This window comes from Alligator mississippiensis, chromosome 1, assembly GCF_030867095.1.
Source record: "Alligator mississippiensis isolate rAllMis1 chromosome 1, rAllMis1, whole genome shotgun sequence".
Classification (NCBI taxonomy): domain Eukaryota; kingdom Metazoa; phylum Chordata; order Crocodylia; family Alligatoridae; genus Alligator; species Alligator mississippiensis.
In genome coordinates this window covers 75,351,170-75,377,371 of record NC_081824.1, presented here as the reverse complement: position 1 = coordinate 75,377,371, position 26,202 = coordinate 75,351,170, and the positions used below count along the sequence as shown (strand labels likewise).

At 45.2% G+C, this 26,202-nt stretch overlaps 2 protein-coding genes across 7 annotated transcripts; both read right to left on the bottom strand.

Moving 5' to 3' along the window:
• Nucleotides 1-7,380: 7,380 nt before the first annotated feature.
• On the bottom strand, nt 7,381-16,871 carry C1H6orf163 (chromosome 1 C6orf163 homolog). The gene is made up of 5 exons (XM_006263181.4): nt 15,728-16,871; nt 13,040-13,134; nt 11,301-11,408; nt 9,658-9,860; nt 7,381-8,039 (listed from the first exon to the last, which is right to left on the bottom strand). The coding sequence occupies exons 1-5, from the start codon at nt 15,873-15,875 to the stop codon at nt 7,541-7,543; spliced, it is 1,053 nt and encodes a 350-aa protein (XP_006263243.2). The 5' UTR covers nt 15,876-16,871; the 3' UTR covers nt 7,381-7,540.
• Nucleotides 16,872-18,798: 1,927 nt separating this feature from the next.
• Nucleotides 18,799-24,329, bottom strand: SMIM8 (small integral membrane protein 8). 6 transcript variants are annotated; one of them, XM_019496903.2, is made up of 4 exons: nt 24,050-24,190; nt 23,537-23,694; nt 21,975-22,099; nt 18,799-20,896 (listed from the first exon to the last, which is right to left on the bottom strand). In XM_019496903.2, exons 1-4 carry the CDS (start codon nt 24,087-24,089, stop codon nt 20,887-20,889), a joined length of 333 nt encoding a protein of 110 aa, XP_019352448.1. In that variant the 5' UTR covers nt 24,090-24,190; the 3' UTR covers nt 18,799-20,886. The 6 variants fall into 6 exon arrangements, with proteins under 6 accessions (XP_019352448.1, XP_014456048.1, XP_059587829.1 ...); XM_014600562.3 differs by lacking the exons at nt 18,799-20,896; nt 24,050-24,190 and adding an exon at nt 24,245-24,329 and having other exon boundaries at nt 21,674-22,099; XM_059731846.1 differs by lacking the exons at nt 18,799-20,896; nt 24,050-24,190 and adding an exon at nt 24,197-24,215 and having other exon boundaries at nt 21,674-22,099.
• Between the last annotated feature and the right edge of the window lie 1,873 nt (nt 24,330-26,202).

Genomic DNA, 26,202 nt, shown 5'->3' with positions numbered 1-26,202 from the left:
TTCTATGATTCTGTTATTCTATAGATACTCTCTGCACACCCTCTGCATTGGGCACCTTCCCACCACTGCACTTGGTGTCCCCACAACTGCTGCATTGTGGGGGCATGATCTTGGCCCCCAGGGTGGCCCTGATTTTCAACCTCTTTATGCAACCGTGAACTCACCCTCAACTCACTGTACAGCATACCAAACTGCCCCACCCCCTGGGGCGGAAGCAGGAAATGGCAGTCAGAGGAGGGAGTGGGAGCCCAAACACTTCAGCTGCTGTTGGAGCCAGAACCGTGGGGGGAGCAGTGGTCGAGCAGGAGCCCAGGGGTTGCAACTTAACTCCTTGTAGGTCACATGTGGTCTGTGGGCCACCAGTTGTGTGTGGGCTATCAAATCTAGAGATTGCCCAAGATCTACAAATGTGTGTAGGTGATCTATGAAGCACCTAACTGACCTTACCACCACTTCTCCAGTCCATACCTTTTGGTGGCCTGAAGCAGTCTGTCTTTGACTGACTGCCACCTGGCTTTGCAGTGGAAGCATCTGAGGATGATAAAGCTGCTTTGAGAAGTACCAGCTTTCAGCTGGACACCCTCAGACTCTTTAGGGAGAATACAACAAAATGCAACAGCTCTGGACCCAAACCCAGAAATGCCAGCCAACAACAGCTCAGTGGAGCTCCACTTCAGGAGAATTCTGCACATTTTCAGGCAGAAGAGCACATGATTGAGAAATGCAAGCACTTGTCCCTTCAGCAATCCACGCCCAAGATTCACTTCTTTTTATTCTCTTGCATGTCTTAAAGTGTGTCTGCACTCATCTGAGTAAAATTAAACTTTTCTTGATCACAAAAAGTAGCTGAATAGATTTTCTTACCACTTAAAAATATGAAATGAATAGTATGACATTTCGTCTTAAAAAGGACAAATTTTGTGAATGCATACATGAGTGAAAATAAGTGATTATAAGTTAAGGTGCAATTTTAGCTATATTATTTGTGGGAATGACTATTCATGAATAATTCCTGAGTTTGGCTCATCCATTAGCAACAGCTGATCCCCCGAAGGTAAGTGGGGCGGAGGGACCCGGCACAGCTGAGCCGCATCCGCAGGGGAAGCCCCCCAGGTCCCATATAGCTGAGCCGGTAGGAAGCTGTGCTCCCGAGCTGCGCAGCGCGAACAGAGCAGTTATGTCTCAGCTGTGTGTTCTTGGGCAACCCTGGCACAGGATGCAGTCTGTCTGACTCTCAAAGGACTCACCCCCCCCCCCTCCTCTACCTAAACGAAACTGATTAAGATGCAGTGAGAGACACACCTAAGACCCTCAAGATAAGGGTGACAAGAGTGAACCAACTGCCCTAGGTCTCATTTACATCCGAGATGGAACCAGATGACCATTCATTTACATGAGAGATGGAGAACAGAAAGCCTGAAGCAGAGACTGCAGTGAATTCTGGGACCAGAGAAGCAGAGGAGCACTGCATGATAGGGAATCTGTGCTCCAAATGTTAATCAACCCATGTTCACACACACCTCTAAGTTTAATAGGCATCTCGGGCCGTACATTCCCCGGTCCCACTATGGGAGGCCTATTTAAACTTGATTGACTAAAACTTGGTTGCTGGGTTAGGGAATGCTGAGGCAAGAGACCGAGTCAGAAGGGGTATGGGCAACATTTGAACAATGGTTAAGGGTTCATCACAACGTCCAGCCCGTTGGAATCCTAATCACAGGTGTTGTCATACCTTTCCCGAGACAATTGGTGGGAGTCCTCTCCACAAAAGGTTATGAGCACCCCAATAATTGCTTTAAGTCTGTTAAAAGACTATAGTAAGATCTGGAAAAGTCATGCTAAGCTGAGGCTTGTGCACAACAAGTAAAAATCCAAAATCCTGATGCTGCAAGCTATCTGTTGTTTCTGAAGAAACCATGAGATATCCCATCAGTATATCTGCCATCCATAGGAATCTCAAGCTGGCTCCCAAGTATTTGGTTACTCCCTAATCTTAAGTGTTTCCTGATTATCAATCAGTTTCTTGAGATGTTCCAAACCAGATAACCCCTTGTCAATGGAAAAGACAATGATTTACACTACTGAGGGTGCTTCAAAGCAGCTGAACTGAGGGTCTATAAAAATCTGTAAAAAGTGTGTGTGCTTAAAGAAGAAGGAGGAAAGAAGAAGGAGGAAAGAAGAAGAAGAAGGAAGAGAAGAAGAAAACTCTTGTGCTGACACCATCCCTTGTCGTTCTTGGGACGCTGGAAGAACTGATCGTCTCTCTCTTCAAGGATTGCGCTATGGACTGTGCTTGTCAGCTTTGCAGCCTGAGTATCTTGGACTAGGTGAGATCCCAGCTCTCTCTCGCTCTCTCTCTCTCTCTCTTCTCTCTAGGCATAAACTTCTGAACCTGAACTGTATTAGTTAAGCTTGAGCTAAGTTTCCCCAAATACTTAGTGAAACCAGGGTAGTATTGTCATTGTTTGTGTTTATTTTTCTTTTGCATTTCTATTACTACTAGTACTATTATATATTTCATATGCTTAGCAATAAATAACTTTTATAGTCAAACTGGTAGTAATTGGGTACATTTTTTCCTTCTCTGCTTCTCTTTCCTTCTGTGCTCTGCAGCAATGCTTCTTTTACCTAAGCTAAAGATCCCTGTGAAGCCCAAAATTATTGTGGGGTCTGCTCATCAAGAGGCCAAAGACTGGGACGTGCTGAGTTTGAAACACATAAGGGGATCAGCTTGTACAGGCTGATTGACCCAGTTTGACTCAGACGTGCCCTTATGAACTGAATGCTGGCCCATGAGGGTGTCAGCTGGACACCCAGCCGGATTCAGAGGGATTCTGTTCACCTGTGCGCTTGTATCTGACTGCAGTTTATTGTTGCTCTTATGAACTGATTCTTGGCATATGAGGGTGTCAGCCTGTCCATGCTGATCAGCCCAGCCAGGTCAGGCGTGTCACGTTAATTTGTGTGTGTTTGTGTGTATGACTGATTTGGTGACTGGAGGAACCCAGTCCCATTGAGATTGAGTCCTACAAGATAGCTCCACTGAGGGTGAGGGCTTGCAGAAGGGAGAGATACAGCTCCGTATAGTAACACAAGCAGCACATTGACAGAATCACCAAGACCCTAGAAACTATCCCTAATAAATGAGCACACCCCAAAGTAATGGACAAATTTGGTAACAGAGCGCGCAAACAGGGTGGGCTCTGTAAGAGCGCGCCAGCGTTTGCGCAGGCGTTCGCACCGGTGGGCGGACAGGAAGGTCCAGGAGAGAGACTCCTGTAAGGGTAGGGTGTAGACACCACTCAGATCTACAAACAGCAGCTTATAGAATGGTGTCGACAAGGAGTGCTGCTAGGGCCTCTCTGCCCAGGGGGCCAAGCCCACCCGGGGCTGGTCTGAGGCCTCCACCCAGACCGAGCCCATGGGGGAGCTGATGTCCCCCTACCTTCTGGCCTGTGGGGGATCCCCAGCAGGGCCGGGGGGGGCAGAGATTGGGGGCCCCCACACCTGTCCGGCAGGTGCCCGTCTTAGGGATCTGGAGGCGCAGGTGAGGGAGCTCCGGGAGGAGGTTAGCAGGCTGAGGGATATCAGGGAGGCGGAGGATGAAATTGACAGTTATTTCCTTTCCCTGCAGGCCCAGGCACCTAAGGAAGAAGCAGTCCGGGGAATGCCTTCCACAGCAGAGTGGCAGACGGTCGCATCCAGGACCGGAGCTGCTCGCAGCGAACAGGTACCAGTTCCTCCAGTCCAACTGGAGAACAGGTACGAGGCCCTGGCGACCCTGCAGGAGATGGAAGGGGAGGAGGAAACCCTTGGGCAGGAAGCAACAGTACATTCTCCACGATCCAAGCGGACCCAGAGGAGGAGGCGACGAGTGCTCGTCATAGGCGACTCCATCCTGAGAGGTACGGAAGGGCCCATCTGTTGTCAGGACGCCTCAACACGAGAGGTATACTGCCTGCCCGGAGCAAAGATTCGGGATGTGACGGAAGTAATCCAGGCCAGGATCAAGCCCACCGATTACTACCCCATGGTCCTAGTCCATGTGGGTACTAATGATGCGGCCAGGAGAACCCCCGATCACTTGATGGTGGACTACAGTGCTCTGGGCGGTGTGCTGAAGGAGTTTGGTGCACAGGTGGTTTTCTCTTCCATCCTACCAGTGAACGGACGCGGAAGACGGCATGAGAACTGCATCCGAGAGACCAACTGGCGGCTTCGGCAGTGGTGTCTCGAGGCAGGCTTCGGCTTCCTGGACAACGACCCGCACATCACGATGAGGGACATGCTCAGTTGGGATGGGCTTCACCTGTCCCCCAAAGGTAAGCGTGTGTTTTCTTCTAGGTTGGCGGATCTCCTCCGGTGGGCTTTAAACTAGGCTCTTCGGGGGGAGGGGAAGATGAGGGCGGGGGAAGCTGTGGACCACCAAACCATGTGGCACCCACAAGGACAGCCCAGCCTGAAGAAGGAGAACATTGGGAACCTGCAAGCCATGGGGCGGCCAGCACTACAGCACAGGTAAGCAACGAGAAGGTAAGACATAAGGGGCCCCTTGGGATTCGGAGCGGGGGGCAGCAAAGGCACCAGTCACAGGGCTCAAGTGCCTATATACTAATGCTAGGAGCATGGGGAACAAGCAGGATGAACTAGCGCTCCTGCTTGCACAAAACACCTATGACTTAGTAGGGCTAACGGAAACCTGGTGGGATTCGTCCCACAACTGGGCGGTACATATTGAGGGTTATAGATTGTACAGAAAGGACAGGGTGGGGAAAAAAGGGGGAGGGATTGCACTCTATGTCAATGAGCAATATACGTCAACCCTCATCAAGACGGAATCCAAGGATGAGGAAGTAGAAGGATTGTGGGTTAGGCTACATGGGGGGCAAGGAGAAAGGGATTTGGTTGTAGGGGTCTGCTACAGACCTCCACACCAAGGGGAAGAAATAGATTCGGGGCTCCTGAGGCAGCTCTCGGAGACCATAAAAGCTAAAGAGGCGGTAGTCATGGGGGACCTAAACTACCCAGACATCTGCTGGGAGACGCAGACGGCAAAGTCCCACTGTTCACGCAGGTTTCTAACCTGTGTACAGGACCTCTACCTGACACAGGAGGTACACGGTCCCACTAGGGGGAATGCCATACTGGATCTGGTATTGGCAACGGGGGATGACATGGTAGGGGACCTACCGATCGGTGGTCACCTGGGGGACAGTGATCACCTAATAATAGAATTCTTCATAAAACTTCGAGTGAGTAAGGTAACTAGTAGGGTGAAAGTACTAGACTTTAGGAAAGCTGATTTCAATGAACTCAGGCGATTAGTCAAGGATGCACTGCAGAGTAGGAGTTTTGAAGTGATGGGAGCCCAAGAAGGGTGGCTGTGCCTTAAGGAAATGATCCTTCGGGCACAAAGCGAGACGATCCCGATGCGAGGAAAAAGAGGGAAAGGGGCCAGGAGGCTTCCTTGGCTGACCAGAGAAATCCAGGGCAGCCTAAGGGCCAAAAGGGGAGCACATAAAAAGTGGAAACAGGGGGAGATCACCAAAGACGAATATACCTCCTCTGCTCGCGCTTGTAGGGAGGCAGTTAGACGGGCCAAAGCTACCATGGAGCTGAGGATGGCATCCCAAGTAAAGGACAACAAGAAATTGTTCTTTAGATATATAGGGAGTAAAAGGAAGACCCAGGGAGGAATAGGACCCCTGCTAAATGGGCAGAAACAATTGGTGACAGATGGGGGACAAGGCTGAACTCCTCAATGAGTTCTTTGCCTCAGTGTTCCTAAGCGAGGGACACGACAAGTCTCTCACTGGGGTTGTAGAGAGGCAGCAGCAAGGCGCCAGACTACCATGCATAGACCCTGAGATGGTGCAGAGTCACTTGGAAGAACTGGATGCCTTTAAGTCGGCAGGCCCGGATGAGCTCCATCCAAGGGTGCTGAAGGCACTGGCCAACGTCACTGCGCAGCCACTGGCGGGAATATTTGAACGCTCGTGGCGCACGGGCAAAGTCCCAGAGGACTGGAAAAGGGCCAATGTGGTCCCCATTTTCAAGAAGGGGAGGAAGGAGGACCCAGGCAACTATAGGCCAGTCAGTCTCACCTCCATCCTTGGCAAAATCTTTGAAAAAATTATCAAGGCTCACGTTTGCGAGAGCCCAGCAGGACAAATTATGCTGAGGGGAAGCCAGCACGGGTTCGTAGCAGGTAGATCATGCCTGACTAATCTAGTCTCTTTTTATGACCAGGTTACAAAACGCCTGGACACAGGAGGAGGGGTGGATGTCGTATACTTAGACTTCAGGAAGGCCTTCGATACGGTATCCCACCCCATACTGGTGAACAAATTGAGAGGCTGTGACTTGGATGACTACACAGTCCGGTGGGTGGCGAATTGGCTAGAGGGTCGCACCCAGAGAGTCGTGGTGAATGGGTCGGTTTCGACCTGGAAGGGTGTGGGCAGTGGGGTCCCGCAGGGCTCGGTCCTTGGACCGATACTCTTTAATGTCTTCATCAGTGACTTGGACGAGGGAGTGCAATGTACTCTGTCCAAGTTTGCAGATGACACAAAGCTATGGGGAGAAGTGGACACGCCGGAGGGCAGGGAACAGCTGCAAGCAGACCTGGACAGGTTAGACAAGTGGGCAGAAAACAACAGAATGCAGTTCAACAAGGAGAAATGCAAAGTGTTGCACCTAGGGAGGAAAAATGTCTAGCACACCTACAGCCTAGGGAATGACCTGCTGGTTGGCACGGAAATGGAAAGGGATCTTGGAGTCCTAGTGGACTCCAAGGTGAACATGAGTCGGCAGTGTGACAAAGCCATCAGAAAAGCCAATGGCACTTTATCGTGCATCAGCAGATGCATGACGAATAGATCCAAGGAGGTGATACTTCCCCTCTATCGGGCGCTGGTCAGACCGCAGTTGGAGTACTGCGTGCAATTCTGGGCGCCGCACTTCAAGAGGGATGCGGATAACCTGGAGAGGGTCCAGAGAAGGGCCACTCGTATGGTTAAGGGCTTGCAGACCAAGCCCTACGAGGAAAGACTAGAGAAACTGGACCTTTTCAGCGTCCGCAAGAGAAGGTTGAGAGGCAACCTTGTGGCTGCCTATAAGTTCATCACGGGGGCACAGAAGGGAATTGGTGAGGGTTTATTCACCAAGGCGCCCCTGGGGGTTACAAGAAATAATGGCCACAAGCTAGCAGAGAGCAGATTTAGATTGGACATTAGGAAGAACTTCTTCACAGTTCGAGTGGCCAAGGTCTGGAACGGGCTCCCAAGGGAGGTGGTGCTCTCCCCTACCCTGGGGGTCTTCAAGAGGAGGTTAGATAGGCATCTAGCTGGGGTCTTCTAGACCCAGCACTCTTTCCTGCTTATGCAGGGGGTCGGACTTGATGATCTATTGAGGTCCCTTCCGACCCTAACATCTATGAATTAATCATTCAATAATAGTAACGCTTGCTTTTCTTTTTTTGCTTTTCCTACAGCCACACAGTTATGCGGTGAACAGAAATGTCTTTATTCTTCATCATTCCCTACTTGTGATACTGGCCTGTCATTACAGTAAATCTTACACCCATCTTATGAGAGGCCTTAGATTCTTTGTCACAAGGCTTAGCTCCCTTTTCTAGATCAGTGAAATCAGTTGTCTTTCGGAATGGCAGGATAAAATCTGCTTGTCCTGGAGACAACTGAGGAAATGTAACATCAATATATTTCTGAAAAGCTTGTCTTGTGTCTGCTATTTCAGCTTCCAGGCTGTTTTTCCAAACTGTCATGCTTTCCAGTTGTTGGTTTAGAGTCTCTATTTGAGCTTCTGTTTCTTTCTGTCCGAGCATTGCTTCTTCCAATTTAAGCTGATGTTCTGCTTCTGCTTCTTTGAGCTGCTTTTCAATGTTCTCCTGATTCTCCTTTAGTGATATGTCCAAAGCAATATTCATTTCATACTGTTTTTCTTTTGTTAATTGATCAAACTTCTTCTGATACACTTCTTTAGCCAATATCTTAGCTTCATGGAGCTGCTCCATGTGCTTTCTATGAAAAAGATATATTATTAAAGATTGTTAAAGAAAAATAAGTACTTTAGCACTGGGCAATGCTAATGTGTCTTATTCAACTAGAAATACAAGTAAAATTATAACACAAAGTAGAAGAATGACGGGAATAAGCACAATCATAAAGGCTTTAAGGGGGAAATATTCTCCTTTGTACAGCAGACAACATTTTTGTGTTTATCACCTGTTCCACTTTATGGAGAACTTTTAATATTCAGTAGGCTGCATAGGCATTCTGCGCAGGAGAATCTGAAGAGGGTAGCTACATTGGTGTGGGGGTGCTATCTGCATAAGCAAGTTCTACAGGATGGAGCCTTGTTTTCATAGTGAGAATGAAAATATTAAATAATATAGCATAACAAAATATGGCTCTTTTCTGAAAACCTGTTGAGAAGGGAACATTCTGTTACAACAGATCTGTGCTCTGAACTGTCAGAGTTATTTCTGTTGGTTTTAGTGACAAAAGTAAATTTTACTATTTTCATGTCATTGGAGAAGGAGCACAATATTATGATGAGTCAAACAATATTGGCTTAATTAAGTAAAGGCAGAATTTGCCCTCACTTTCACCTGTCAAATTCCATTTAATTCAAATGAAGAAAATGGGTTTTGCACAAATGTAACTGAGGGCTGAGCTGGCTTGTAAAATTAATTTCTAGTGGTGATCTGTGTACCATGAAAAAAAGCCTTAACTTTCAGACCCTACAATAAGTTTGTGGTACTGGCAATTAGAAGCCAAATACTGTTTTACTTCTAAATTAAGTGAATTTACATGAAATCAGCAAGACAATAGTAAGACTAAAATTCTACATGGCCATTTATAGTGCCAGAGTGGGTAACAAAATTGCTTCTACGCTTTAGTCAGGTAACTCAGAATTGATTGCAAGCTGAACTTTGGGGATGCATTCAGACAAGCATGGATGTGCAGCATGTAGCGCAGGAAACCCGTCTGTGGCACCACACACTGCACGTGCAGGCATGCCTCGCACTGATACCTTGCAGCGTGGGCAGAGGAGCAGGGGATTGACCCCAGAGATCCCACTCCAAAAAATAGTGATCTCCCAGGGTCAAAAAACCCACTCCAAAAAAAAGTAGGGTGGCACATGTGGCAGCAGTGTGTGCTGCCCAAAACCAGAGCCTGTCCAGCCAGAGCCACACTCTGGCTGCTGGTCAGGCCCTAGCCTCCACTACCCCACCCGGGATAACCTGACATGTTCCAGAGTGTGCATGGCATGGGCATTCCCCAGGGACAAGTAGCAGTGGTACAAGGTGTGGTGCTGCTACTTGTCCCTGGGGAAACAAATGGCCATGTTTATCTGGATGCGGCCTGATTGTCCACTAGGTGAAATATCGTTCTGTCCTTTGTGCCTGAGAAACATGTATGTCTTCAGATCATTGTCCTTAGTTATATATCCATCTTCATGCTTTGTATGCATTCTAGAGATAGAATATGCTGTTAGAATATTAATGTTTAGTTATTTTGACAATGGACACCATAGAAAACCCTACACAGAGTGTTTTAGTAAATGTTGAGGTATACATTTTTGTTTATCTTTATAAAAATTAACAAACTGAACTATAGAAAATGTCAAGAATACTTTTGCTGTTTGGCCATTTCTTTCAGTGCAGCCTCCCTTTCCTGTCTTCTGACTTCAGCTACAGCTTGCATCTTTTCCAGAGCACATTCCATCTGGACACGCTGAAGTTTGTGAGCCATGCGCTGTTCTGCAGCTTCAGATTCCCTCTTCAGTTCATCTTCCAGATACTGCTTCATAACTTTCCTTGTTTGCAACTCTGTTTCCTTAAAAGTAGTTTTAAATAGTGGGCAATAAAGTACTCTTCAATCTCCCATTAAGCCCCCACACCCATAAAGCTTAGAGGGAAAACAGCATTTCAATACATCACTGAAAGAAAACAGCCATAACTCATTGTATAAAACAGCTCATCTTCTTGTCCTTGTACACTAAGGTCTATCAAAAATGCTTAATAAACTGATGGCAAATGAATGAATTGTCAAATATTAGGAATTCTGAGATTTTGCAAAAGCAAGAGACATCTTGGAGCACAGCCCAGGACTACAGAATAAATTCCCAGAGGAACTGAGGGCTATTGTAAATCTCACCACTTTCTATTCCAAATACCAGGATGATTTCTTTGACCTTCTGTATATAGGGTGTGTGTGTGTGTGTGTGTGTGTGTGTGTGTGTGTGTGTGTGTGTGTGAGAGTAATGCTGCTTAATATGTTAGCTGGAGGTGTGCAGGTACTACAGTGCTGACAATATTTTAAGGACTAATAGCATCAATATATAAAACATAGACTACACAGAATATACTTATAGAATATACAACAGAATGTTGTAGAAACTTAATCACTGTTTGTAGTTGTTTCTCTTTATATTAATATTTGTCTTTGGAACTTAGGTCGATAGCGACCCACAAAAATGAAATCGAGTTTCTATACAATAAAATATTGCAGTTTTCCCATTCAATTTATAAATGTTTGTATAGTAACATACTTTCAGATGTTTCCTCTTTTAACTTACTTAGGCCCAAGCTCAACAAACAAGTTAAACACCTGAGCTTCCATGACAATAGAATGTAAGACTACTTAAAACTGAGCCCATGTTTAACTGTTGTGCTGACTGTAAAAATGATTTAATCATATGCTTTAAAGTGGTTTTCTAAACTGGTGCCCTACCGCACATCTGTTACAAAGCAACCAGGTTTCATACAATAAAAAGAAAAGTACAAAACACTACCCAAAAATCCCCGTTGTTCCTCCTCCCCACCAAAAAAGCCTGAGTATGTGTCCAGGCAGACCATACAATTTAGTACAAGTCTAAACCCAATAGTCCAAGGCAAATTCTTTCACCCAACAGCAAATGTCAGACCCCAGCTGAACTGAGAAGAAGGGCATACAGAAACATAAATACTTTTTTTAACATGCAGTAAGGACATGGGCAGATTGTCAAATTAAAGTATGTCAACAGGATGCTGGGAACTTATTCTGTAAAAACTGATGTGCACTAACTGCCTGGTCAAGTTTACCCTATGGTAAATGAAAGTTAAACCATAGTAAATCCTTCTCCTCTGTGTCCTGGCTAGTAACTCACTTTAATTTGACCATTTGCCCATATACTAGACATCCTGTATATAGTTAATAAAATAAATCAGTTACACACTTGTACATTTCTACAGTAAAATATTTGGTATATTAAAAACAAAAGTAATCACTCCCAACCTCTAATTCCTGTTCGTGCCTTTTTTTAAGGTATTCTACAAATTCATTGTGTTCATCTGCTGCTCCCTCAAGGGCTTTTTCCAATGCATCTTCTTTCTGTATCTCAGCCTTTAAGAAAGGTCATAATTCAAACAGTTAGCTAAAATTCTGATTACAGGGCATTTGGACAAGGACCAGATGTTATATCATCAATAACTCTATTGTTTTCCATTTAAAAAAGAGAGTGCAATAATTCTAAATAAAGATGATGAAATGCCTCGTGAGTTTCTCTCATTGGACAAAATTAGTCATTGTTCTTTCAAAAACTGACATACAGTGATCACTGACAAAATGTTATTTGTTAACACTGCTACCCATATAGTGGAGTTAAGATAATACATCCATGATGTATTTTAAGTTATAGGGCACTCCCAGTATCTCACATAGTACAGCGTGGACAAAAGCTGGCAAATGCTGATACTGTGGCCACAGTGCGTTTCAGATACAAATATTTAAGCAGATATAAACTTACTCTTTATAATGTTAATATACAGGTGTCGGAATATTTTTAGAAATGTGCCTTGTTGAGCATGGGGTAAACATTCACAAGCAGTTTATGAATGTACAGCTTACTCTTAGCTGCAGTGAAATTAGTGGGAGTTTTGGTCTAGACTTTGTTTGGGGCAGGACTTGCTATTTGTGCAGCAACAATTTTAGACTAGGGATGTCAAATGTATGGCCCATGGGTCAGATCCGCTCAGTGGAGCCATACAATCTGGCCTGCAGGTTTCTGGACGGACCCTCCAAGCTATATGAGGCAGTCCCAGCCCACGCTCTGCATGTGGCACATGGGCTGACCCAGTGCTGCATGCAGTACAAGGGGTCCATCTGGGGCATTGGTTGCATACAGCAACAGACCACAGCTCTGCACACAGGCTCCAGTGTGCATGGGTGACCTGGGGCCCCATCTGGACTGGCACTAGAGCCAGCAGAGGTCCAGTCTGGTGCGGCACTACATTGCAGCCCATGCTCTGGCTCAGCCCCTATGCTGTGTGCAGCACCGGGTCCAGCCCACACACCACATGTAGGGCAAGCCCTGGAGTGAGGCTGGCACATACTGTATTTATCATTCCGGCTGGACCTGGTGCCATAGATGTGGCATGCAACATGGTGGGGTTGGTTCCGGTTCCCATCTGGCCCGCAGACTGGGCCAGGCACCTTCCTCTGGCCTGTGGAGCCAGATGAGTTTGACACCCCTGTTCTGGACTTATTGGGTGCCTATACACGAGCAGCAAGGCTGCTCCAACAAGCTGTAATTACACTGCTTTGGAGCAGGCTTGATTAATTGAGTCTCCTGGAGCGTGCTAATTACCGCTCTCCAAACGACTCCAGCATCCAAAAGACTCATTGAACAAGCTTTAGTTAAAGCGACCGTACCACCATCTTTAAGTGCAGGGTTGCTGATGCATGAGACGCTTCAGGCACTTGATTTAGAGTGGCTCTCAGAGCTGCTCTAATTAAAATGCACCTCCCTCCCCCACTCCCAGATCATGTGTATAAACATCTATTATTGCCAATTATATAAATAGGCATTTGTAGTTGGTTAAAACACATTTAAACTCCAAAAATGAAATGATTCAATCAAGATTATGTGTTTTGAGCTCAAAGGACTTCATCCATAATAACCACATTATGATAAACATTCAAAAGACCTGAAAGGACTCATCAACCTGGACTAATAGTGGTATAATTTTATTTACCGCAAGCCGGAGTTCCTTCTTCAGTTTTTCAAGCCATTCTTGTATTTCTAACTCCTTTTCTCCATGTTGTTGTTGCTGAAGCTCTGCTCCAATTTCTATGTGCACAACAGAAATGGATCATGAACAACATGCTACATGTATAAAGAAAATTGTAAACTGTTTCTGACCCTCTGCTTTATTCGCTATTCAAATAAAAATGATACACAAATGTGAATCCTCACTTCACTTATTATCACATACATGTAATTATACATAGTGCTATAAGTGCCATGGTGTATGCAGTGCTTTATACTCAAGGGCTTAGGTCTTGATCCAGTAAAGGACTTTAATGCCTACAGCAACACTTAAGCAGAACTGAAGCTGTGCAGCTGTTCAGAAAATAATCCCAGATTAATTGGGCTAGAGAGAGAGAGCATGAGTCTATAGCCCACTGGCTATGGCACTCATCCAGAGGGGAGGAATCTGAGAAAGAATCTGTGATCTGGTTCTTGTTCCCATGACTGCTTATGCATTTTACATTGAACAGGATAAATATATTTACAGCTCCAAAACATCACCACTCGTGTTCTGGGCAGGTAAAAAGTGCAGTGGTTAGGAGACTCCCCTGGGGGTGGCAGCATGTGAAACCTTTCAAACTGAAAGTTGCCCTGAATCCAGGTCTCTCACTTCCTAGGCAAGTGCTTCAACAACTGCAAGGTCATTAGATCTTAATAAAAATAGATGAAAAGGAATTATCACATGAAGCTACTTTCATTTCCCAGCCCAAACAAGCAGGTATTCATTTACCATTGCATTGACTGGGGCAACCAGACAAATCCAGAGCAGAGCTTGAGCTCACACCTCTGGAGCCATGGTGAGATACTTTAGGCACATACTGTGAACAGTATCAGGAGGTTACAAATTTAGAAATTCTCCCCACCTCAGTCGAATAAATGTGGTCTCAAACCTTTTATGGATCTATTCCTAAATTTTTTTCTGAGAGAGAATTAATTTACATTAGGAAAATAAAGAAAATTAAAAGAGTGAATAAATTAAGTAATAGATTAATTTAAATTTAGTAATAGATTAATTTAAAAAGAAAAGGAGAGGAAAATACTTCAAAACAGAGTATTTTAAGACACTCCTTAAAATGACTCAATGTCTGCATCACCCACAGCTCCTGTAGAGCACTGAACACATACTTGATACTTTAAATAAGTCTTCATGTTAGTTTAAAACATAAGTACACCAAGCTTTATGAAATTACTTTTTGTAAGTCATGATTGAATATAGGAAGCATAACTCCTATAATATGTAAAATCACTATTCAGAATATTTACAACAATAAGGCATATAACAGCTTAATTTATTGGTATATTTCTAACTCTTGCTATTAATACTAACAAATTAACATATATTTTCTTCCAATTTTTAAATGATTATTGAAGTATAGATAATTTAATTAGAAACTTAGAGAGAGTCTTATGTGAGAGTACAGTACTATCTTGAGTTATTCTGGCAGAATCTTGCTTATGAACTTTCCATAGCAAAGCTTGTAACTTTGTTTAAATATTAATTGAAAACAGTTATACTCAACACGTTGTGACCACAGTGTCCATAGTCATCATGAGGTAGTCTCTAACATAATTATTATTTTTCTCTCAGCATTTAAGGTTGAGGTCAATGGAAACTCTTCCATCAGTGGGATTTACATCAGGCTACTACTGGGTATCAAGCTAAGATCCAGATACAGAATAAAGACTTAAAAGCAGGCTCCACTAGGATTTGTGTAGGTATAAAGGATCCTGGGTGGATCCCACTGCAAGGTGAAAGGACAGTATGATCCAAATATGATTTTTCTCCATCCACTTGAGCCTTACCAATCATTTTCAAACATGTGCATAGGTAGGTGTCTCTTGTTCTTTACAGTAGGCAGATCTTTAACAACTTCAATTACTGCTGTTTACTTGAGAAAAATAGTTATTTGTTATAGCGTATTTACAGGCAGTCCTTGACTTACAACGCTTCAAGTTACAACATTTTGTGCTTACAACGTTTATAAATTGACAACCTGTTTCAACTTTCTGACATCAGTTTCGACTTTACAATACTTGATCTGATGCCAAGCCACACCAGCGAACAAGTTCACTGTGTCACCCACCTCCCTGGAGAACATCTGTCCGAACTTCCTTGGACACTTTCTTTAAGGAAGAAGATGAGACTCCAGAAAAACCTGCAGTCAAGACTACTGAGAAGACTCCAGCCAAGAGCCCTTCAAAAAGTCCAACCAAGAGCCTTTCAAAAAGCCTAGCAAAGTCACCTCAAATAAGTCCTTCCAAATCAATATGATTGCTATTTACAATATAAATATGTTAATGTAGCTATATTACTCATCTATAATTAATTGAGTACAAAATTCTCGGGTATTTTTGGTGAAAATAGGGTATTGGGCCTTGGCTCAGGAACCAATCCCCCATTTATAACATTGTTTCTTATGAGAAAATTGGTTCTGAGTTACAACCTTTTGACTTAAGATGCGGTTTTCAGGAACCAATTGTGTTGTAAGTCCGATAATACTGCCTGTATTAAGAAGTAAGTATATTTTTCTCTGAGCGACCAGGGGCCATCAGACTTAAGCTGTAAATGTATTTGTGAATGTTGAGAGTATGTGTAGAGAGCTACAAATGAAAAATTTGGAAACAAACTTACCCAATATATCCCGGTGTGTATAAAACCGTGTTTTGTAAGGCCTATATTCCCGAATCCGTTCAAAGGTAGCAGGAGAAGGAGGTGGTGGTATAATTTTTGAACAAACAGCACAGCAAACAAAAGAGTTTAAATCTGGATTCCTGATCATGGCTGTATTCAAGTAGTTTTCTCTAATTAAGGAAGTTACTTAAATGTCAGAAATATACGCTAGTTGGAATAAAATCAGGCCTCGTTCTTGCCAGTAAAAGAAGGGTTATTTCCTCCCCAGAAAATGTGCAGGTCAGTAAAAACATACATTCATCCACCATTATTTCTTAGGGTATCTAAAAGATTTGCCTGCAGGTTAGGAACACCAATGCTGAGGAGCTCAATCACATGATGCAGACAGATGATGAGAAAAGCTTTATTATATGACCTTTTGCTGTCTTAAAACAATCTCCTACCTAGCAACTGTTACTAGGCAGGACAAGCTTTGCTCACAAAAGCACTTCGGTTTGTGTCTGGTGTTAGACAGCATCTCAGCAGACTTTTCATTCATTATTTAAAGAATGTCAATACTTTCAATTGACACCAAGCAGTTTAAAAGGGTTTTTAAAGTATGTAGTAGTGGCTTTTGTTTATAGGTTTGGCTTGCAGAGGTTTTGGTGAAGAGAAATGTCACCACTGTTAATAAGAATGGGAGGTCTGCCGTCTGAAAAAAGTCTCCATGTAGAAAATCATTTTGATTTATAGTTCTTGCCAGGCTAACTAATTTTTCTGTTAACTTCTTTTACTATCACTGAGAATGAAATCTACAGAAAAATGAGGAAACTAAAACACACTGATGCTATTTTCTTGCCCCCAGTACGCGTACGAGCAGCTGTGCCAGGGAGTGGTGAACGTACCTATTTTGCCACTCTAGAATTAGCCTGTATTAATCTCAGTGTGCGTGCTGGTTTTACAGGAATTGGATATTTAACATTTGATGAATGGCAACACTGTTCTTGTACTGCCCATCAATCCACTATATGGCCACGTCCAGACAAGTGAGCATGTGTCTGTTGACGTGCTTCAAAGCAGTTTGAGATGCCACAATAGGCACACTAGGAATGAAAACATGTTCCTCACGGACTCATTTTGATACCAGGAAATCCTAGTGCCAAAAAAATCCTAAACCCCACACTGGGAAAAAGCGGCGCAGGGCACGTGCAGCAGTGGATAGACCTAGGCTCTGTCCCAGATAAGCAGGGATGTGGGGGTGGGGGTCTGTGAGAGTGGCAGGGACTGTGTGGGTGGGTGGGGGGGACTCTGGGTGTGGGGGGCTGCTCAGGAGGTGTGGGTCCCCTACCTGCCTGCCTGCTGGCATGGCACACAGCCCCCACCACAGTAGCAGCCGCGGGCCATCAGGGTGCTCATGGCCCACTCCTGGTAGAGACCCAGTGCTACCTGTGCCACATGGAGGTGGCCCGGCCTGGCCTACTGGCGCACGCCTTCAAGCAGGACCAGGCCGGCTTTTGCTGTCACTGTATGCTACAGTGCTCATACCACAGCCCAGGCAGCTGTGTGGTCTGGGTCTGGGTCTGGGTCCGGCAGGCATGCAGCCTTGGGGCTACAGATCCAAGGGGGCGAATTCTGTCTTAGGTGGCAGCAGGTCACAGCCAGGCATCAGGCCCCACTGTGAGACTGCTGCAGTGGGTAGAGGGTGCAGGGGCCACTCTAGGTCAGGGCTGCAGCAGTCCAGCTGGCACAAGGGGCTAACATCCCCAGATACCAATTGGCCCAGTCTCAGAAGCTCACCGGAGCTGCTCCCCAGGGCAGCTTTCTTTACTGCTGGAGCCAGCACAAATTCCCCAGCCTCTGGTGCCCCTGGCTGAAGATTTGGGAGGAGCTCAGCAGGGTCAGTTTGTCCCAAGTGGCACAATTTGCCCCAAAGTGTACATTCAGGCACGTGTGCTGAGGCACAAATCTCCAGCACAAATTTGTGCTGTTGCTATTTAAGCTGCTGCAAGCACACATGCCTGAATGTGTGTATGCACCCTGTGGTTGCATCCAGATGAGCGCAGCCAAGCAGTATGTGGTACTGCAAACACGTCTGCAGTGCCACATACCATGCTGTCAGCTGTTCTCTGTGCTGCAATGGGGCGCTGCCCATGCATGTGCTGCTCCATTTTTTTTCCAAGGATTTTTTTGATACCTGGATATTCAGGGGTTAAAAAAAACCCACAGAAAACCCCCCACAAAGCAGCACATGCATGGGCAGCGCATGCAGCTGAAAAGTGGAGCCGGGCTGCCTGGAGCTGCACTCTGGCTGTCAGCCAGGTTCCATGCAGTAGGATCACCACAGCTGCAGCCCTGGGATGCCCCAAATAAGGCTGCTGGGGCCAGCACAATGCTGGCCCCAGCCTCCCCTACTGTCCCCAGGATAATTTGCCGCATGCCAAAGCGTGCGTGGCAGGGGCATTCCCCAGGGTCAAATAGCTATGGCACAAAGTGTGCTGCTGCTACTTGTCCCCAGGGAACCAAACATCTACACACGTCTGGACACAGCTTATGTGTTTTGTATTTGTCCTGTTTCCTCCATTTTCTGTATATTATCTGTGTATTATTAAGGGAGTTCTTCTTAAATTAATTGCTAAGAGTAAATAAGGATGAACCTTATCTGAAAAAATAAAAGCAAGGCTGAACATTCCTTCAATCAACAGTGTTTGGTTTTGCTTAGCTAATTAGTTCTAATTCCAGCCAATGGACACCACCACCAAGTAACCTTCTCAGACAAGCTCCCCCCCCTAACAAAGTTATACTGGGACTTGCAGTTAGTTAAATAAAAACATCCTCTCTCTCTTCATTTTCATTTATTATTTTCTATTATTTATTTATTTATTTAGCTCTTGATGCTAAATGATGCTCTGCACAAATCACTGGCTCAGAGGATTGTGTATTAAAAAGCAGCTGTGGGCTGTGGCAAGAATTTGGTTTGTGGTCAGAAGGGTTAGAAAGTTTGTCGCCCAAATGCAAGCCTGTTAGAGATGTTTTTGCTCCCGAGGACTAGAGCATCTGCAAGGCTCTGTATAAAAGTTATACTTCTACAAAACTTTGTTAAATACATACTATTTATTTAAAACCCTATTTGCAGGGGAACACTGGTTTTGAAGTCATTTTACAGTAGTTTCAAATAATATAAGCCTAACATATTTTAATTAATTGAAGAACCAGACATCAAAACCCACATCGTACATTTAAAAAACAAGGGTTCTTCTTGTCTTGTAACTGAAGAAACCAAGTGTTACCCTCCAGGGTAAGCATTTGATGACTCTGAATACATGAACACGCTATCTGGAACTCTCTTAGGCAGTTGGTTTTGAAAAGTATTCCTTTTATCATTCAAAAGGCATTTTTTTCTTTATTTGCAAGCTCTTGGATTCTTGGATTTGACTCAAGACTACAATATCATGAGGTATCCAGGAGCCTACTGAAAATTATGCTTTCAGAGATTACAACATTTATTTATAATTTGGGAGACTATATTAGAATAATTACATTTTTAAAAACTCTCTCTTAAATGCATCCATTAAAATCAGTGGATCCACTAAAATGACATGAACAAGTTTTCCCCACAAACATTTTATAATTTTATTTAAAATGTCTCTAAGTGTATTCCAACATATTTATTTAGTTGAAATAAGTACAATTGTATAAGGTGGTAAAAGCATCTACTCTTAGATATATGACACCTTTTATAGGATTTTTTCCCTCTCAGCAGTACATTTTATAATACTTTAATTATCTGGGTTTAAATTCAAACTGGCTGCCTACTTCAAGTTGAAAAATATTCAGCCAAATGGTTCATCTACTCCTGAAGATAAGGCTAGGAAAAAAATGGTTCTTCCCTATTTTACAAATCCTGGTGACCTTTATTGAATGCCTTAGTGCCTCCATGCTTTGCAGCAGACACTTTGATTTTCGCTGAGGCACGCAGACTCCATCAGAGATGTGCCTTTTGCCATCCTGGTTAAAAGTCTACCCACATTCGGCCAAGCTGCCGTGTTCTGGAAAATAAGTTTGCACATGCTCAGTAGATATTTAATAGTTTTAGCAAAGATTCCCGAAGATTCTGTTCATGTTGGGTATACTCCAGGGTGGAATGGAACAGGACTTCCCTTGTAATTGTTGCACTTGGTTGATGTGGGGTGGATCTGATTAGCTCCAGGTCAGACAGAGCTGGGAGTGTCTCATGGACCCTCCTGCTGGGCCTATAGAGCAGGGGTGAGCAAAATGTGGCCCATGGGCCGGAATCGGCCCACCAAGCCAGTCTATCTGGCCCGCAGGGCCCCTAAAAAAATTAGAAAATTAATATTAATCTGCCCTGGGCTGACTGAGGGACAATATTACATAGTTATAGTCCCGAATCCCAGCACCCCCTCCCATTTCCCCCCCCGCATCTCCTTCACTTCCTCAATCCCAGGATCCTTGTTCTGTAATTTTGTCCCTCAGTCTTTACTGGTCTGGCTTTTTTTCTGTCTGTACTCAAATGAAGCAGCTTTCTTCTCCATGCTCTATAGCAGGGGCAGGCAATTATTTTGGGCGGAGGGCCACTTACTGAGTTTTGGCAAGCCATTGAGGGCCACATGGCAGGCAGCCGGGGCAGATAAATATTCATTTTCTAAATTTTTTAGGGGCCCCGCAGGCCAGATAGAATGGCCTGGCAGGTCACATCCAGCCCCTGGGCTGCATTTTGCCCACCCCTGAGCTAAGGGATAACACCCTCAAGAACTCTGCGGGTAGACATGAGGTAACAAGATAACAGAACAAGAACACAAGGGTGAAAAAATAAATAGCACTTGGCCACCAGCTTAATAGTATGCAGCCACCATAGATGGTATATTGAAGGCAGCTGGGGGCTTGTAGGACAGGGGAACAGCAAATGAACTCTGGCAAGGAACACCCTCCCACAGACCTTACATGAGACAGAAGTGAAGCAGGAGGCAAGGTAGCCATCACTGCCTTGGACAATATGATGAGGCTGTGCCACTCTGTGGGCTAGGCAAGCACCAGGGAGTTCACTTCGTCCTTTCTGCTGTTTAGAGCTGATGGAAACTGTGCAAGGTGGTCGCCTCTGCCAACAACACATGTGGTTGCCATGACAAGTTTGCAGGTCTGGAGGAGGTATAAAGACAGGCAACTCAGGGAGATCTGGAAGGAGACAAGAAATTATTTTGGCCATAATATAGGTCTCGGAGAAGGCAAAAGAAAGAGTGCATCAGCATGCTCTTTATCAGACTCCTAGCACTCTAATGGATTCACTGCTATATTCAAGAGGAAGGAGCAAGGCATACTCACAGACCCAGCCAGCTATATGACCAGTTGGGTCCAGATTATGATTGCACAAACTCAATTCTAACATCTAATTTTGAACTCTTGATTGTGCATCCTTAATATTGACATCATTTTGCTGGTGAAGTTATTTTTAAAATGTATTTAAGTTTCTGTATATAACATGTAATCTATCTACATATTAATAAAGTATCCTGTGATTTTAGAATGTCCTTTAGATCACCTCGATTCCAATGACTCACATTAAATTGTAAACGTAAATGTTTTTCAAGCTAGCTTTGAATGGATTCTTATTTTTCTATAGTATTTGTTCTCACAGCTTTTTTCACTAGAAATAAGTCAGCAGAAATATTTTTGTCAGTATTTTACCAAATATTTTAAAATGCATTTGTCAAATGTTTTGCCTGTTTAAAACTAGGTAGTTGCAATACTAAAAGTGCCAATTTTTGCAGATCATATCTATTACTTTTTCCCCACAAACGGTATACCTTGAATTAAAAGCCGGTCATTATTTTCAAAGGAAATTATGGTTCAACTCATCTTGCTATTACAGAAATTTAAAGGCATTTAAAGACCAGTTTTCACATGTTAATTATGCTTCTTCCCAACACAAATTCTAAGCACCAGAGACAATGGTTCTTAACAATACTTTTATTACTGTGCATATCTTATATACAATTTATAGGTATACACATGGTATTTCATAATCATAATGCAACTTAATTGGATTAAATTTCAAAAGAATAATTTATTAATTATTTTAAGAACTGAACAGGGAAAAAGCACTCAGGATACCAGCTTGTAAAACTGATTCAGATCAATACATTCATAAAGTTTACTGCCAGTCAGTTTATGAATGTTTGCCCTGTTAAGAAATGTATCTTGATGTTAGTTATCAGTTCTTTAATCCCACTTGGAAGTTTTCCTTCTCACAGACCTGGTTCCTTCACTGTCAATAGCTTCACAGAGGTCTTTTTTATTCTCTTGTGTTGCATGTAAGTAACCAATGTAGGCCACACATAGTGTGATTGTTATGAGTCCAAATGCCATTATAGGTTTGTTCTGTTAAAAAAAAAAAAAAAAAAAAAAAAAGCAGTTAACACAAACTTCAGTCAATACTGGGGCTGTTTTATTTATCATGTACATCAAATTCTTAACACCTTACATGCAAAGTGACCAGTAAACTTTAAGGATATTAGTACTAGTACCCTTTTGATACTTAAGCAATTCCCTTCAAAAAGACAACAGACTTGACTTTTTCCAGGGATTAAAGTATTTTTCTATAAAATGCTACCTAGTTAAAAAAAACTAAAACATTCCTTCCCATCCCCTTCCTGAGGCCCCAGTGTGGATCATATATACTGTCATGGATCAACCGAAAGCAGAATTCCTAAGTGACAAGACCAGTTGATAACACGCTAAATCTGGTTACCATTGGGACAATAAGTCTGATCCTCTCAAACAAGTTTTTACTTTTTTCCCCTGCAAAAACGCTTACAAATTATTGCTACATCCTATGCTTTACTGAATGCACCAGAGAATGTGCAACTTCATTAATGTTGCTGGACTATGCAGATAAACATAAGCAGAATATCATCTACTTAACTGCTAAAGCAAATATTACAGCAAAGAACATTCACTGACATATTCCAGTTATGTCAGTAACCCATACAAATGCATGTTTAAAGTAATTTTCCACAATACCTTCTTAATGAGATTGTTTTATAAAGCTGTATTAGAAATAAATAGGCAAACATCTCTTGGATATTTTTCCAGCCATTTTTTTTTGTTTCAAAGCTACTGCTTTTAACATATTCACTGCCTGTTAGAGGGGGGCATCTATAATCGGTGCCAGAAGATAACAGCCTCTCCTTTCTGCACAGCCATCCAAAGCTTGCTAGCATTGCAGAGGCTGCTGCCAACACCATGTAATTGGGTGGATCAGATCAGCAAAACCTGCTGCATGCCTACCCATTGCTGTCTGCCAGCTGTATTTTGTTTGGTGATAATCAGGCTATGTCACCTAAGAGAAAAGTAAGGCCTGAAAACGTGTGCTAACTGGTTCTAAAAGTTCTGTAAAGAGAAGTGGAAATGTGTGCTAGCATGGAGACCTTTAAAAAATAAAACGGCCTAAATTAAAGGAACCCACACCCCCTTCATATTTTAAAAATAAACATTTCCTTAAAACTTTAAAAACCTGAGAACCCCTTTTCTTTACCCTGTTAAAACAGAGAAGAGAGGCTTCCTGTTACTAAAAATATTGACTCTCAGGATGCCAACATCCCTCTGGAGTTTCTTTGACCTTACTGGGATCAGATGCAAAATAGTCCAACAATATACAGGGGGAAATTAAAGCCATGTTTACACAAAGCTATGTCAAGCACTCAGAGTAAAAGTATTTTTAGTAATGGTACGCATAGGTTATTCTTGTAAAAAGATCAGTTATTAAAGCTCAAGTCAGAAGTGCCTCTTGAAACGGTCTCTGAGTAAGCGTCTTACAGGTTTGATGAAGAGCTCGGGGTTCACGGCGCGGAACAGCGTGGTGGTTCGCACACCCCGGAGTCCCGGGCTCCGATAGCCCCTTTCCTTGGGAGCTTCGTTTGGGGCGCTCGGTGGCTCAGAAGCTGAGGGCATCTCGACCCACGCTGAACTGCGACCTAGGAACAAAACTCAAAATAAATCTTCAAAACACAAGTGTCCCAGGTCCATCCATGTCCCCCCAGCGCCACGTCCTCCTCTGTGCAGGCCATCCATCCCCCACCAATCTTTTGCTGCTGAAGCAGGTGCTTTCCTCAGGTGACTGCTACTGCCATTCTCCACGTTTTGAGGAAGCAGCTCTGGCCTGCCCCTGAGGTGGAGTGGGGGGCACTGCCCACAGCTCCTCTGAAGGCTGCCCTGCCCTGCCCTGCCCCAAAACGGCCCCTGGTTGCCCCAAAACCCTCGTCTCTTTCCTGCTGGAGACACTGGTCCCAGCCAGGGCTGATGGGGCAACGTGGGGCTGACCCATAATACCAAGCGCGCGTGTCGGGGAATTGCCAAGCCCCTGCCCCATGCACCACCTCTGTGCACAGCGAGACCTGCAGGGCAGGGGCAGACCCCTCCCCCATCAATAGGGTCCGCGCGGGGGTTGCACACGGCACGCCCCGTTCCGTGCCGCACCAGCCCCTCGCGCCCCCTACTGGGGGTAGGCCGCCAGCCAAACCCCACCCTTCTACTGCCGCGCGGGGTGACGGGAGCGGCCCGACACTTCAGGGGTCTCGGCCCGCCCTGGCCCCGCCTCCTCCCTCTCGGGTCCCAGCCAATAGCAGCCCAGCGGCCCCCTCCTCCCCGCGCCCAATCAGTAGCCGCCTCACGCGGGAGGAACGTGCTCAGAGGCGGGGTGGGTGGATAGCGGTGGTGTGGTGACGTAAAGCGGAACGTTGTGACGCCGCGCGGCGTTCTCAGCGTCTAGCTGTGACGCGAAGGGTGGCAGGGGCCGGTCCCGGCTGTGGTAGTAGCGGGGGAAGAGGCTCGTTTCTTAATCAGAAGACGAATTAATGATCTTGTTGCTCTCGTTGCAGCCAGAGCGCTGGTAAAGATGTCCTCCTTCCAGAGAGAGCGGCTGGAGAGGCCCGCGGGCACCCGCCTGCACCGGGGGGCTCCCTGGGTGACAGGCATCCCTGGCCCTTCATGGCCCCCGGGGGGACCCCTTACTCTCCATGACCCCTCCCGAGCACGGCTTCCCCTGGAGCCATAATCAGGTCTTGAAATGGGGGACCCTGCACAGGCGCAAACAGGAACGTGACAAGAGGTTACCAGGACTTTGCCCAAGGCAGGTGCCCAACTGCCAGGGAAATGCCAGGGCTAGGCCTGTGCGGGTGGCGGCAGAGCTGGGGCCATGCGGGTTGTTTCTGTTACAGGTTGTGCCTCTTAGCCGTCCAAGCAATGTTAGGCAAGCACCCGGTGGTCCCCAGGTTTGCAGCCCAGGCACATCTCCCAGCCCTCTCGCAGAGGCTGTACAAATGCAAACATCAGCCAGGGCAAGTAGCCCCAACACATTCACCTTGAACAGGTTTGGGGCCAATGTCCTATTTCAGGTATCTGGACCTGAATTCTTGATCTTCAGCTCCCCTCTAAAACCCAGGGGGGCACTTCAATCATGACCACACTTGTCAGACTTCTCTGCCTCGCTTACAACAAGGTCGGATGATTGTTTAGTCTGGCGGAGAGAAGACCAAGTTGGGTTTTGATAGGCAAGAGTTCTTGCAGGTGATACATTTTATTGGACCAACTGCTTGGCTGGGACAGACTGAAATGTGGCAAGAGTCTTCACCTACCTGAAGGGGGATGATAAAGAGGATGGAGATAGTTTTTTCTCTGTGGCTGTAGGGGACAGGACTTGAGCTGCAGCAGAGGAAATTTGGGTTGAAGATTCGGAGGAACTTTCTGATCATGGGTGCTGTTACCCATTCATGGTAGCACTTGTTTCCCACAGTTAAAATGCAAGCAGACTTACTTTCAAGCAGTTTGGCACATGTTAAATGCCCTTGTGGTGTGGCAGTTGTTCCCTTTCAGGCAAAGGTCATCTCCAGGGATCCAGGTTTTCCCTTTGTCATGGTAAAACAGAATCCCCCTCGCACAGATTTCCCCAGCTCACTTTCCCCCTGGAGCCTTTGAAGTAAGTGGGGCTTGCAGGGGGCTGGGGTCAGGTAAGGGCTCCCTCCAGCACTGCTGGAGGCGCTGGGGGGTGGGGCTGCAGGAGTCGGGAGGTGGTTTCAGAAAGCCCCACATGAAGGGCTGGGTGGGAAGCTGCACATGGAGGCGTGAAGTTGCATATCATTGGGCTGGGCAGGCTCCTGCTTGCCTCCATGAGCTGCTTCCTACTGGAGTGCTGGAATCCCCACGTGGTTATGCACAGCCTGCCCAACCCAATGGCACACGGATTCTTGTCCACTCACTATCGGGAAGGTGCCCGTGGAGGCACGGAGCCTACTTGGCCCTATGGTGCATGGCTCCTACCTGTAGTGCCACAATCTGCATGTGCTGGCACAGAGCCAGCCCAGTCTGGTCCAGAGGTGTGCACCAGTGGGCAAGGCTGGCTCCATGCCAGCATGTGCAGGCCCTGGGACTCGGCCAGAGGCATACACCACTGGGGGCTCTGCCTGCAGTGGCCATGAGCACCCCGA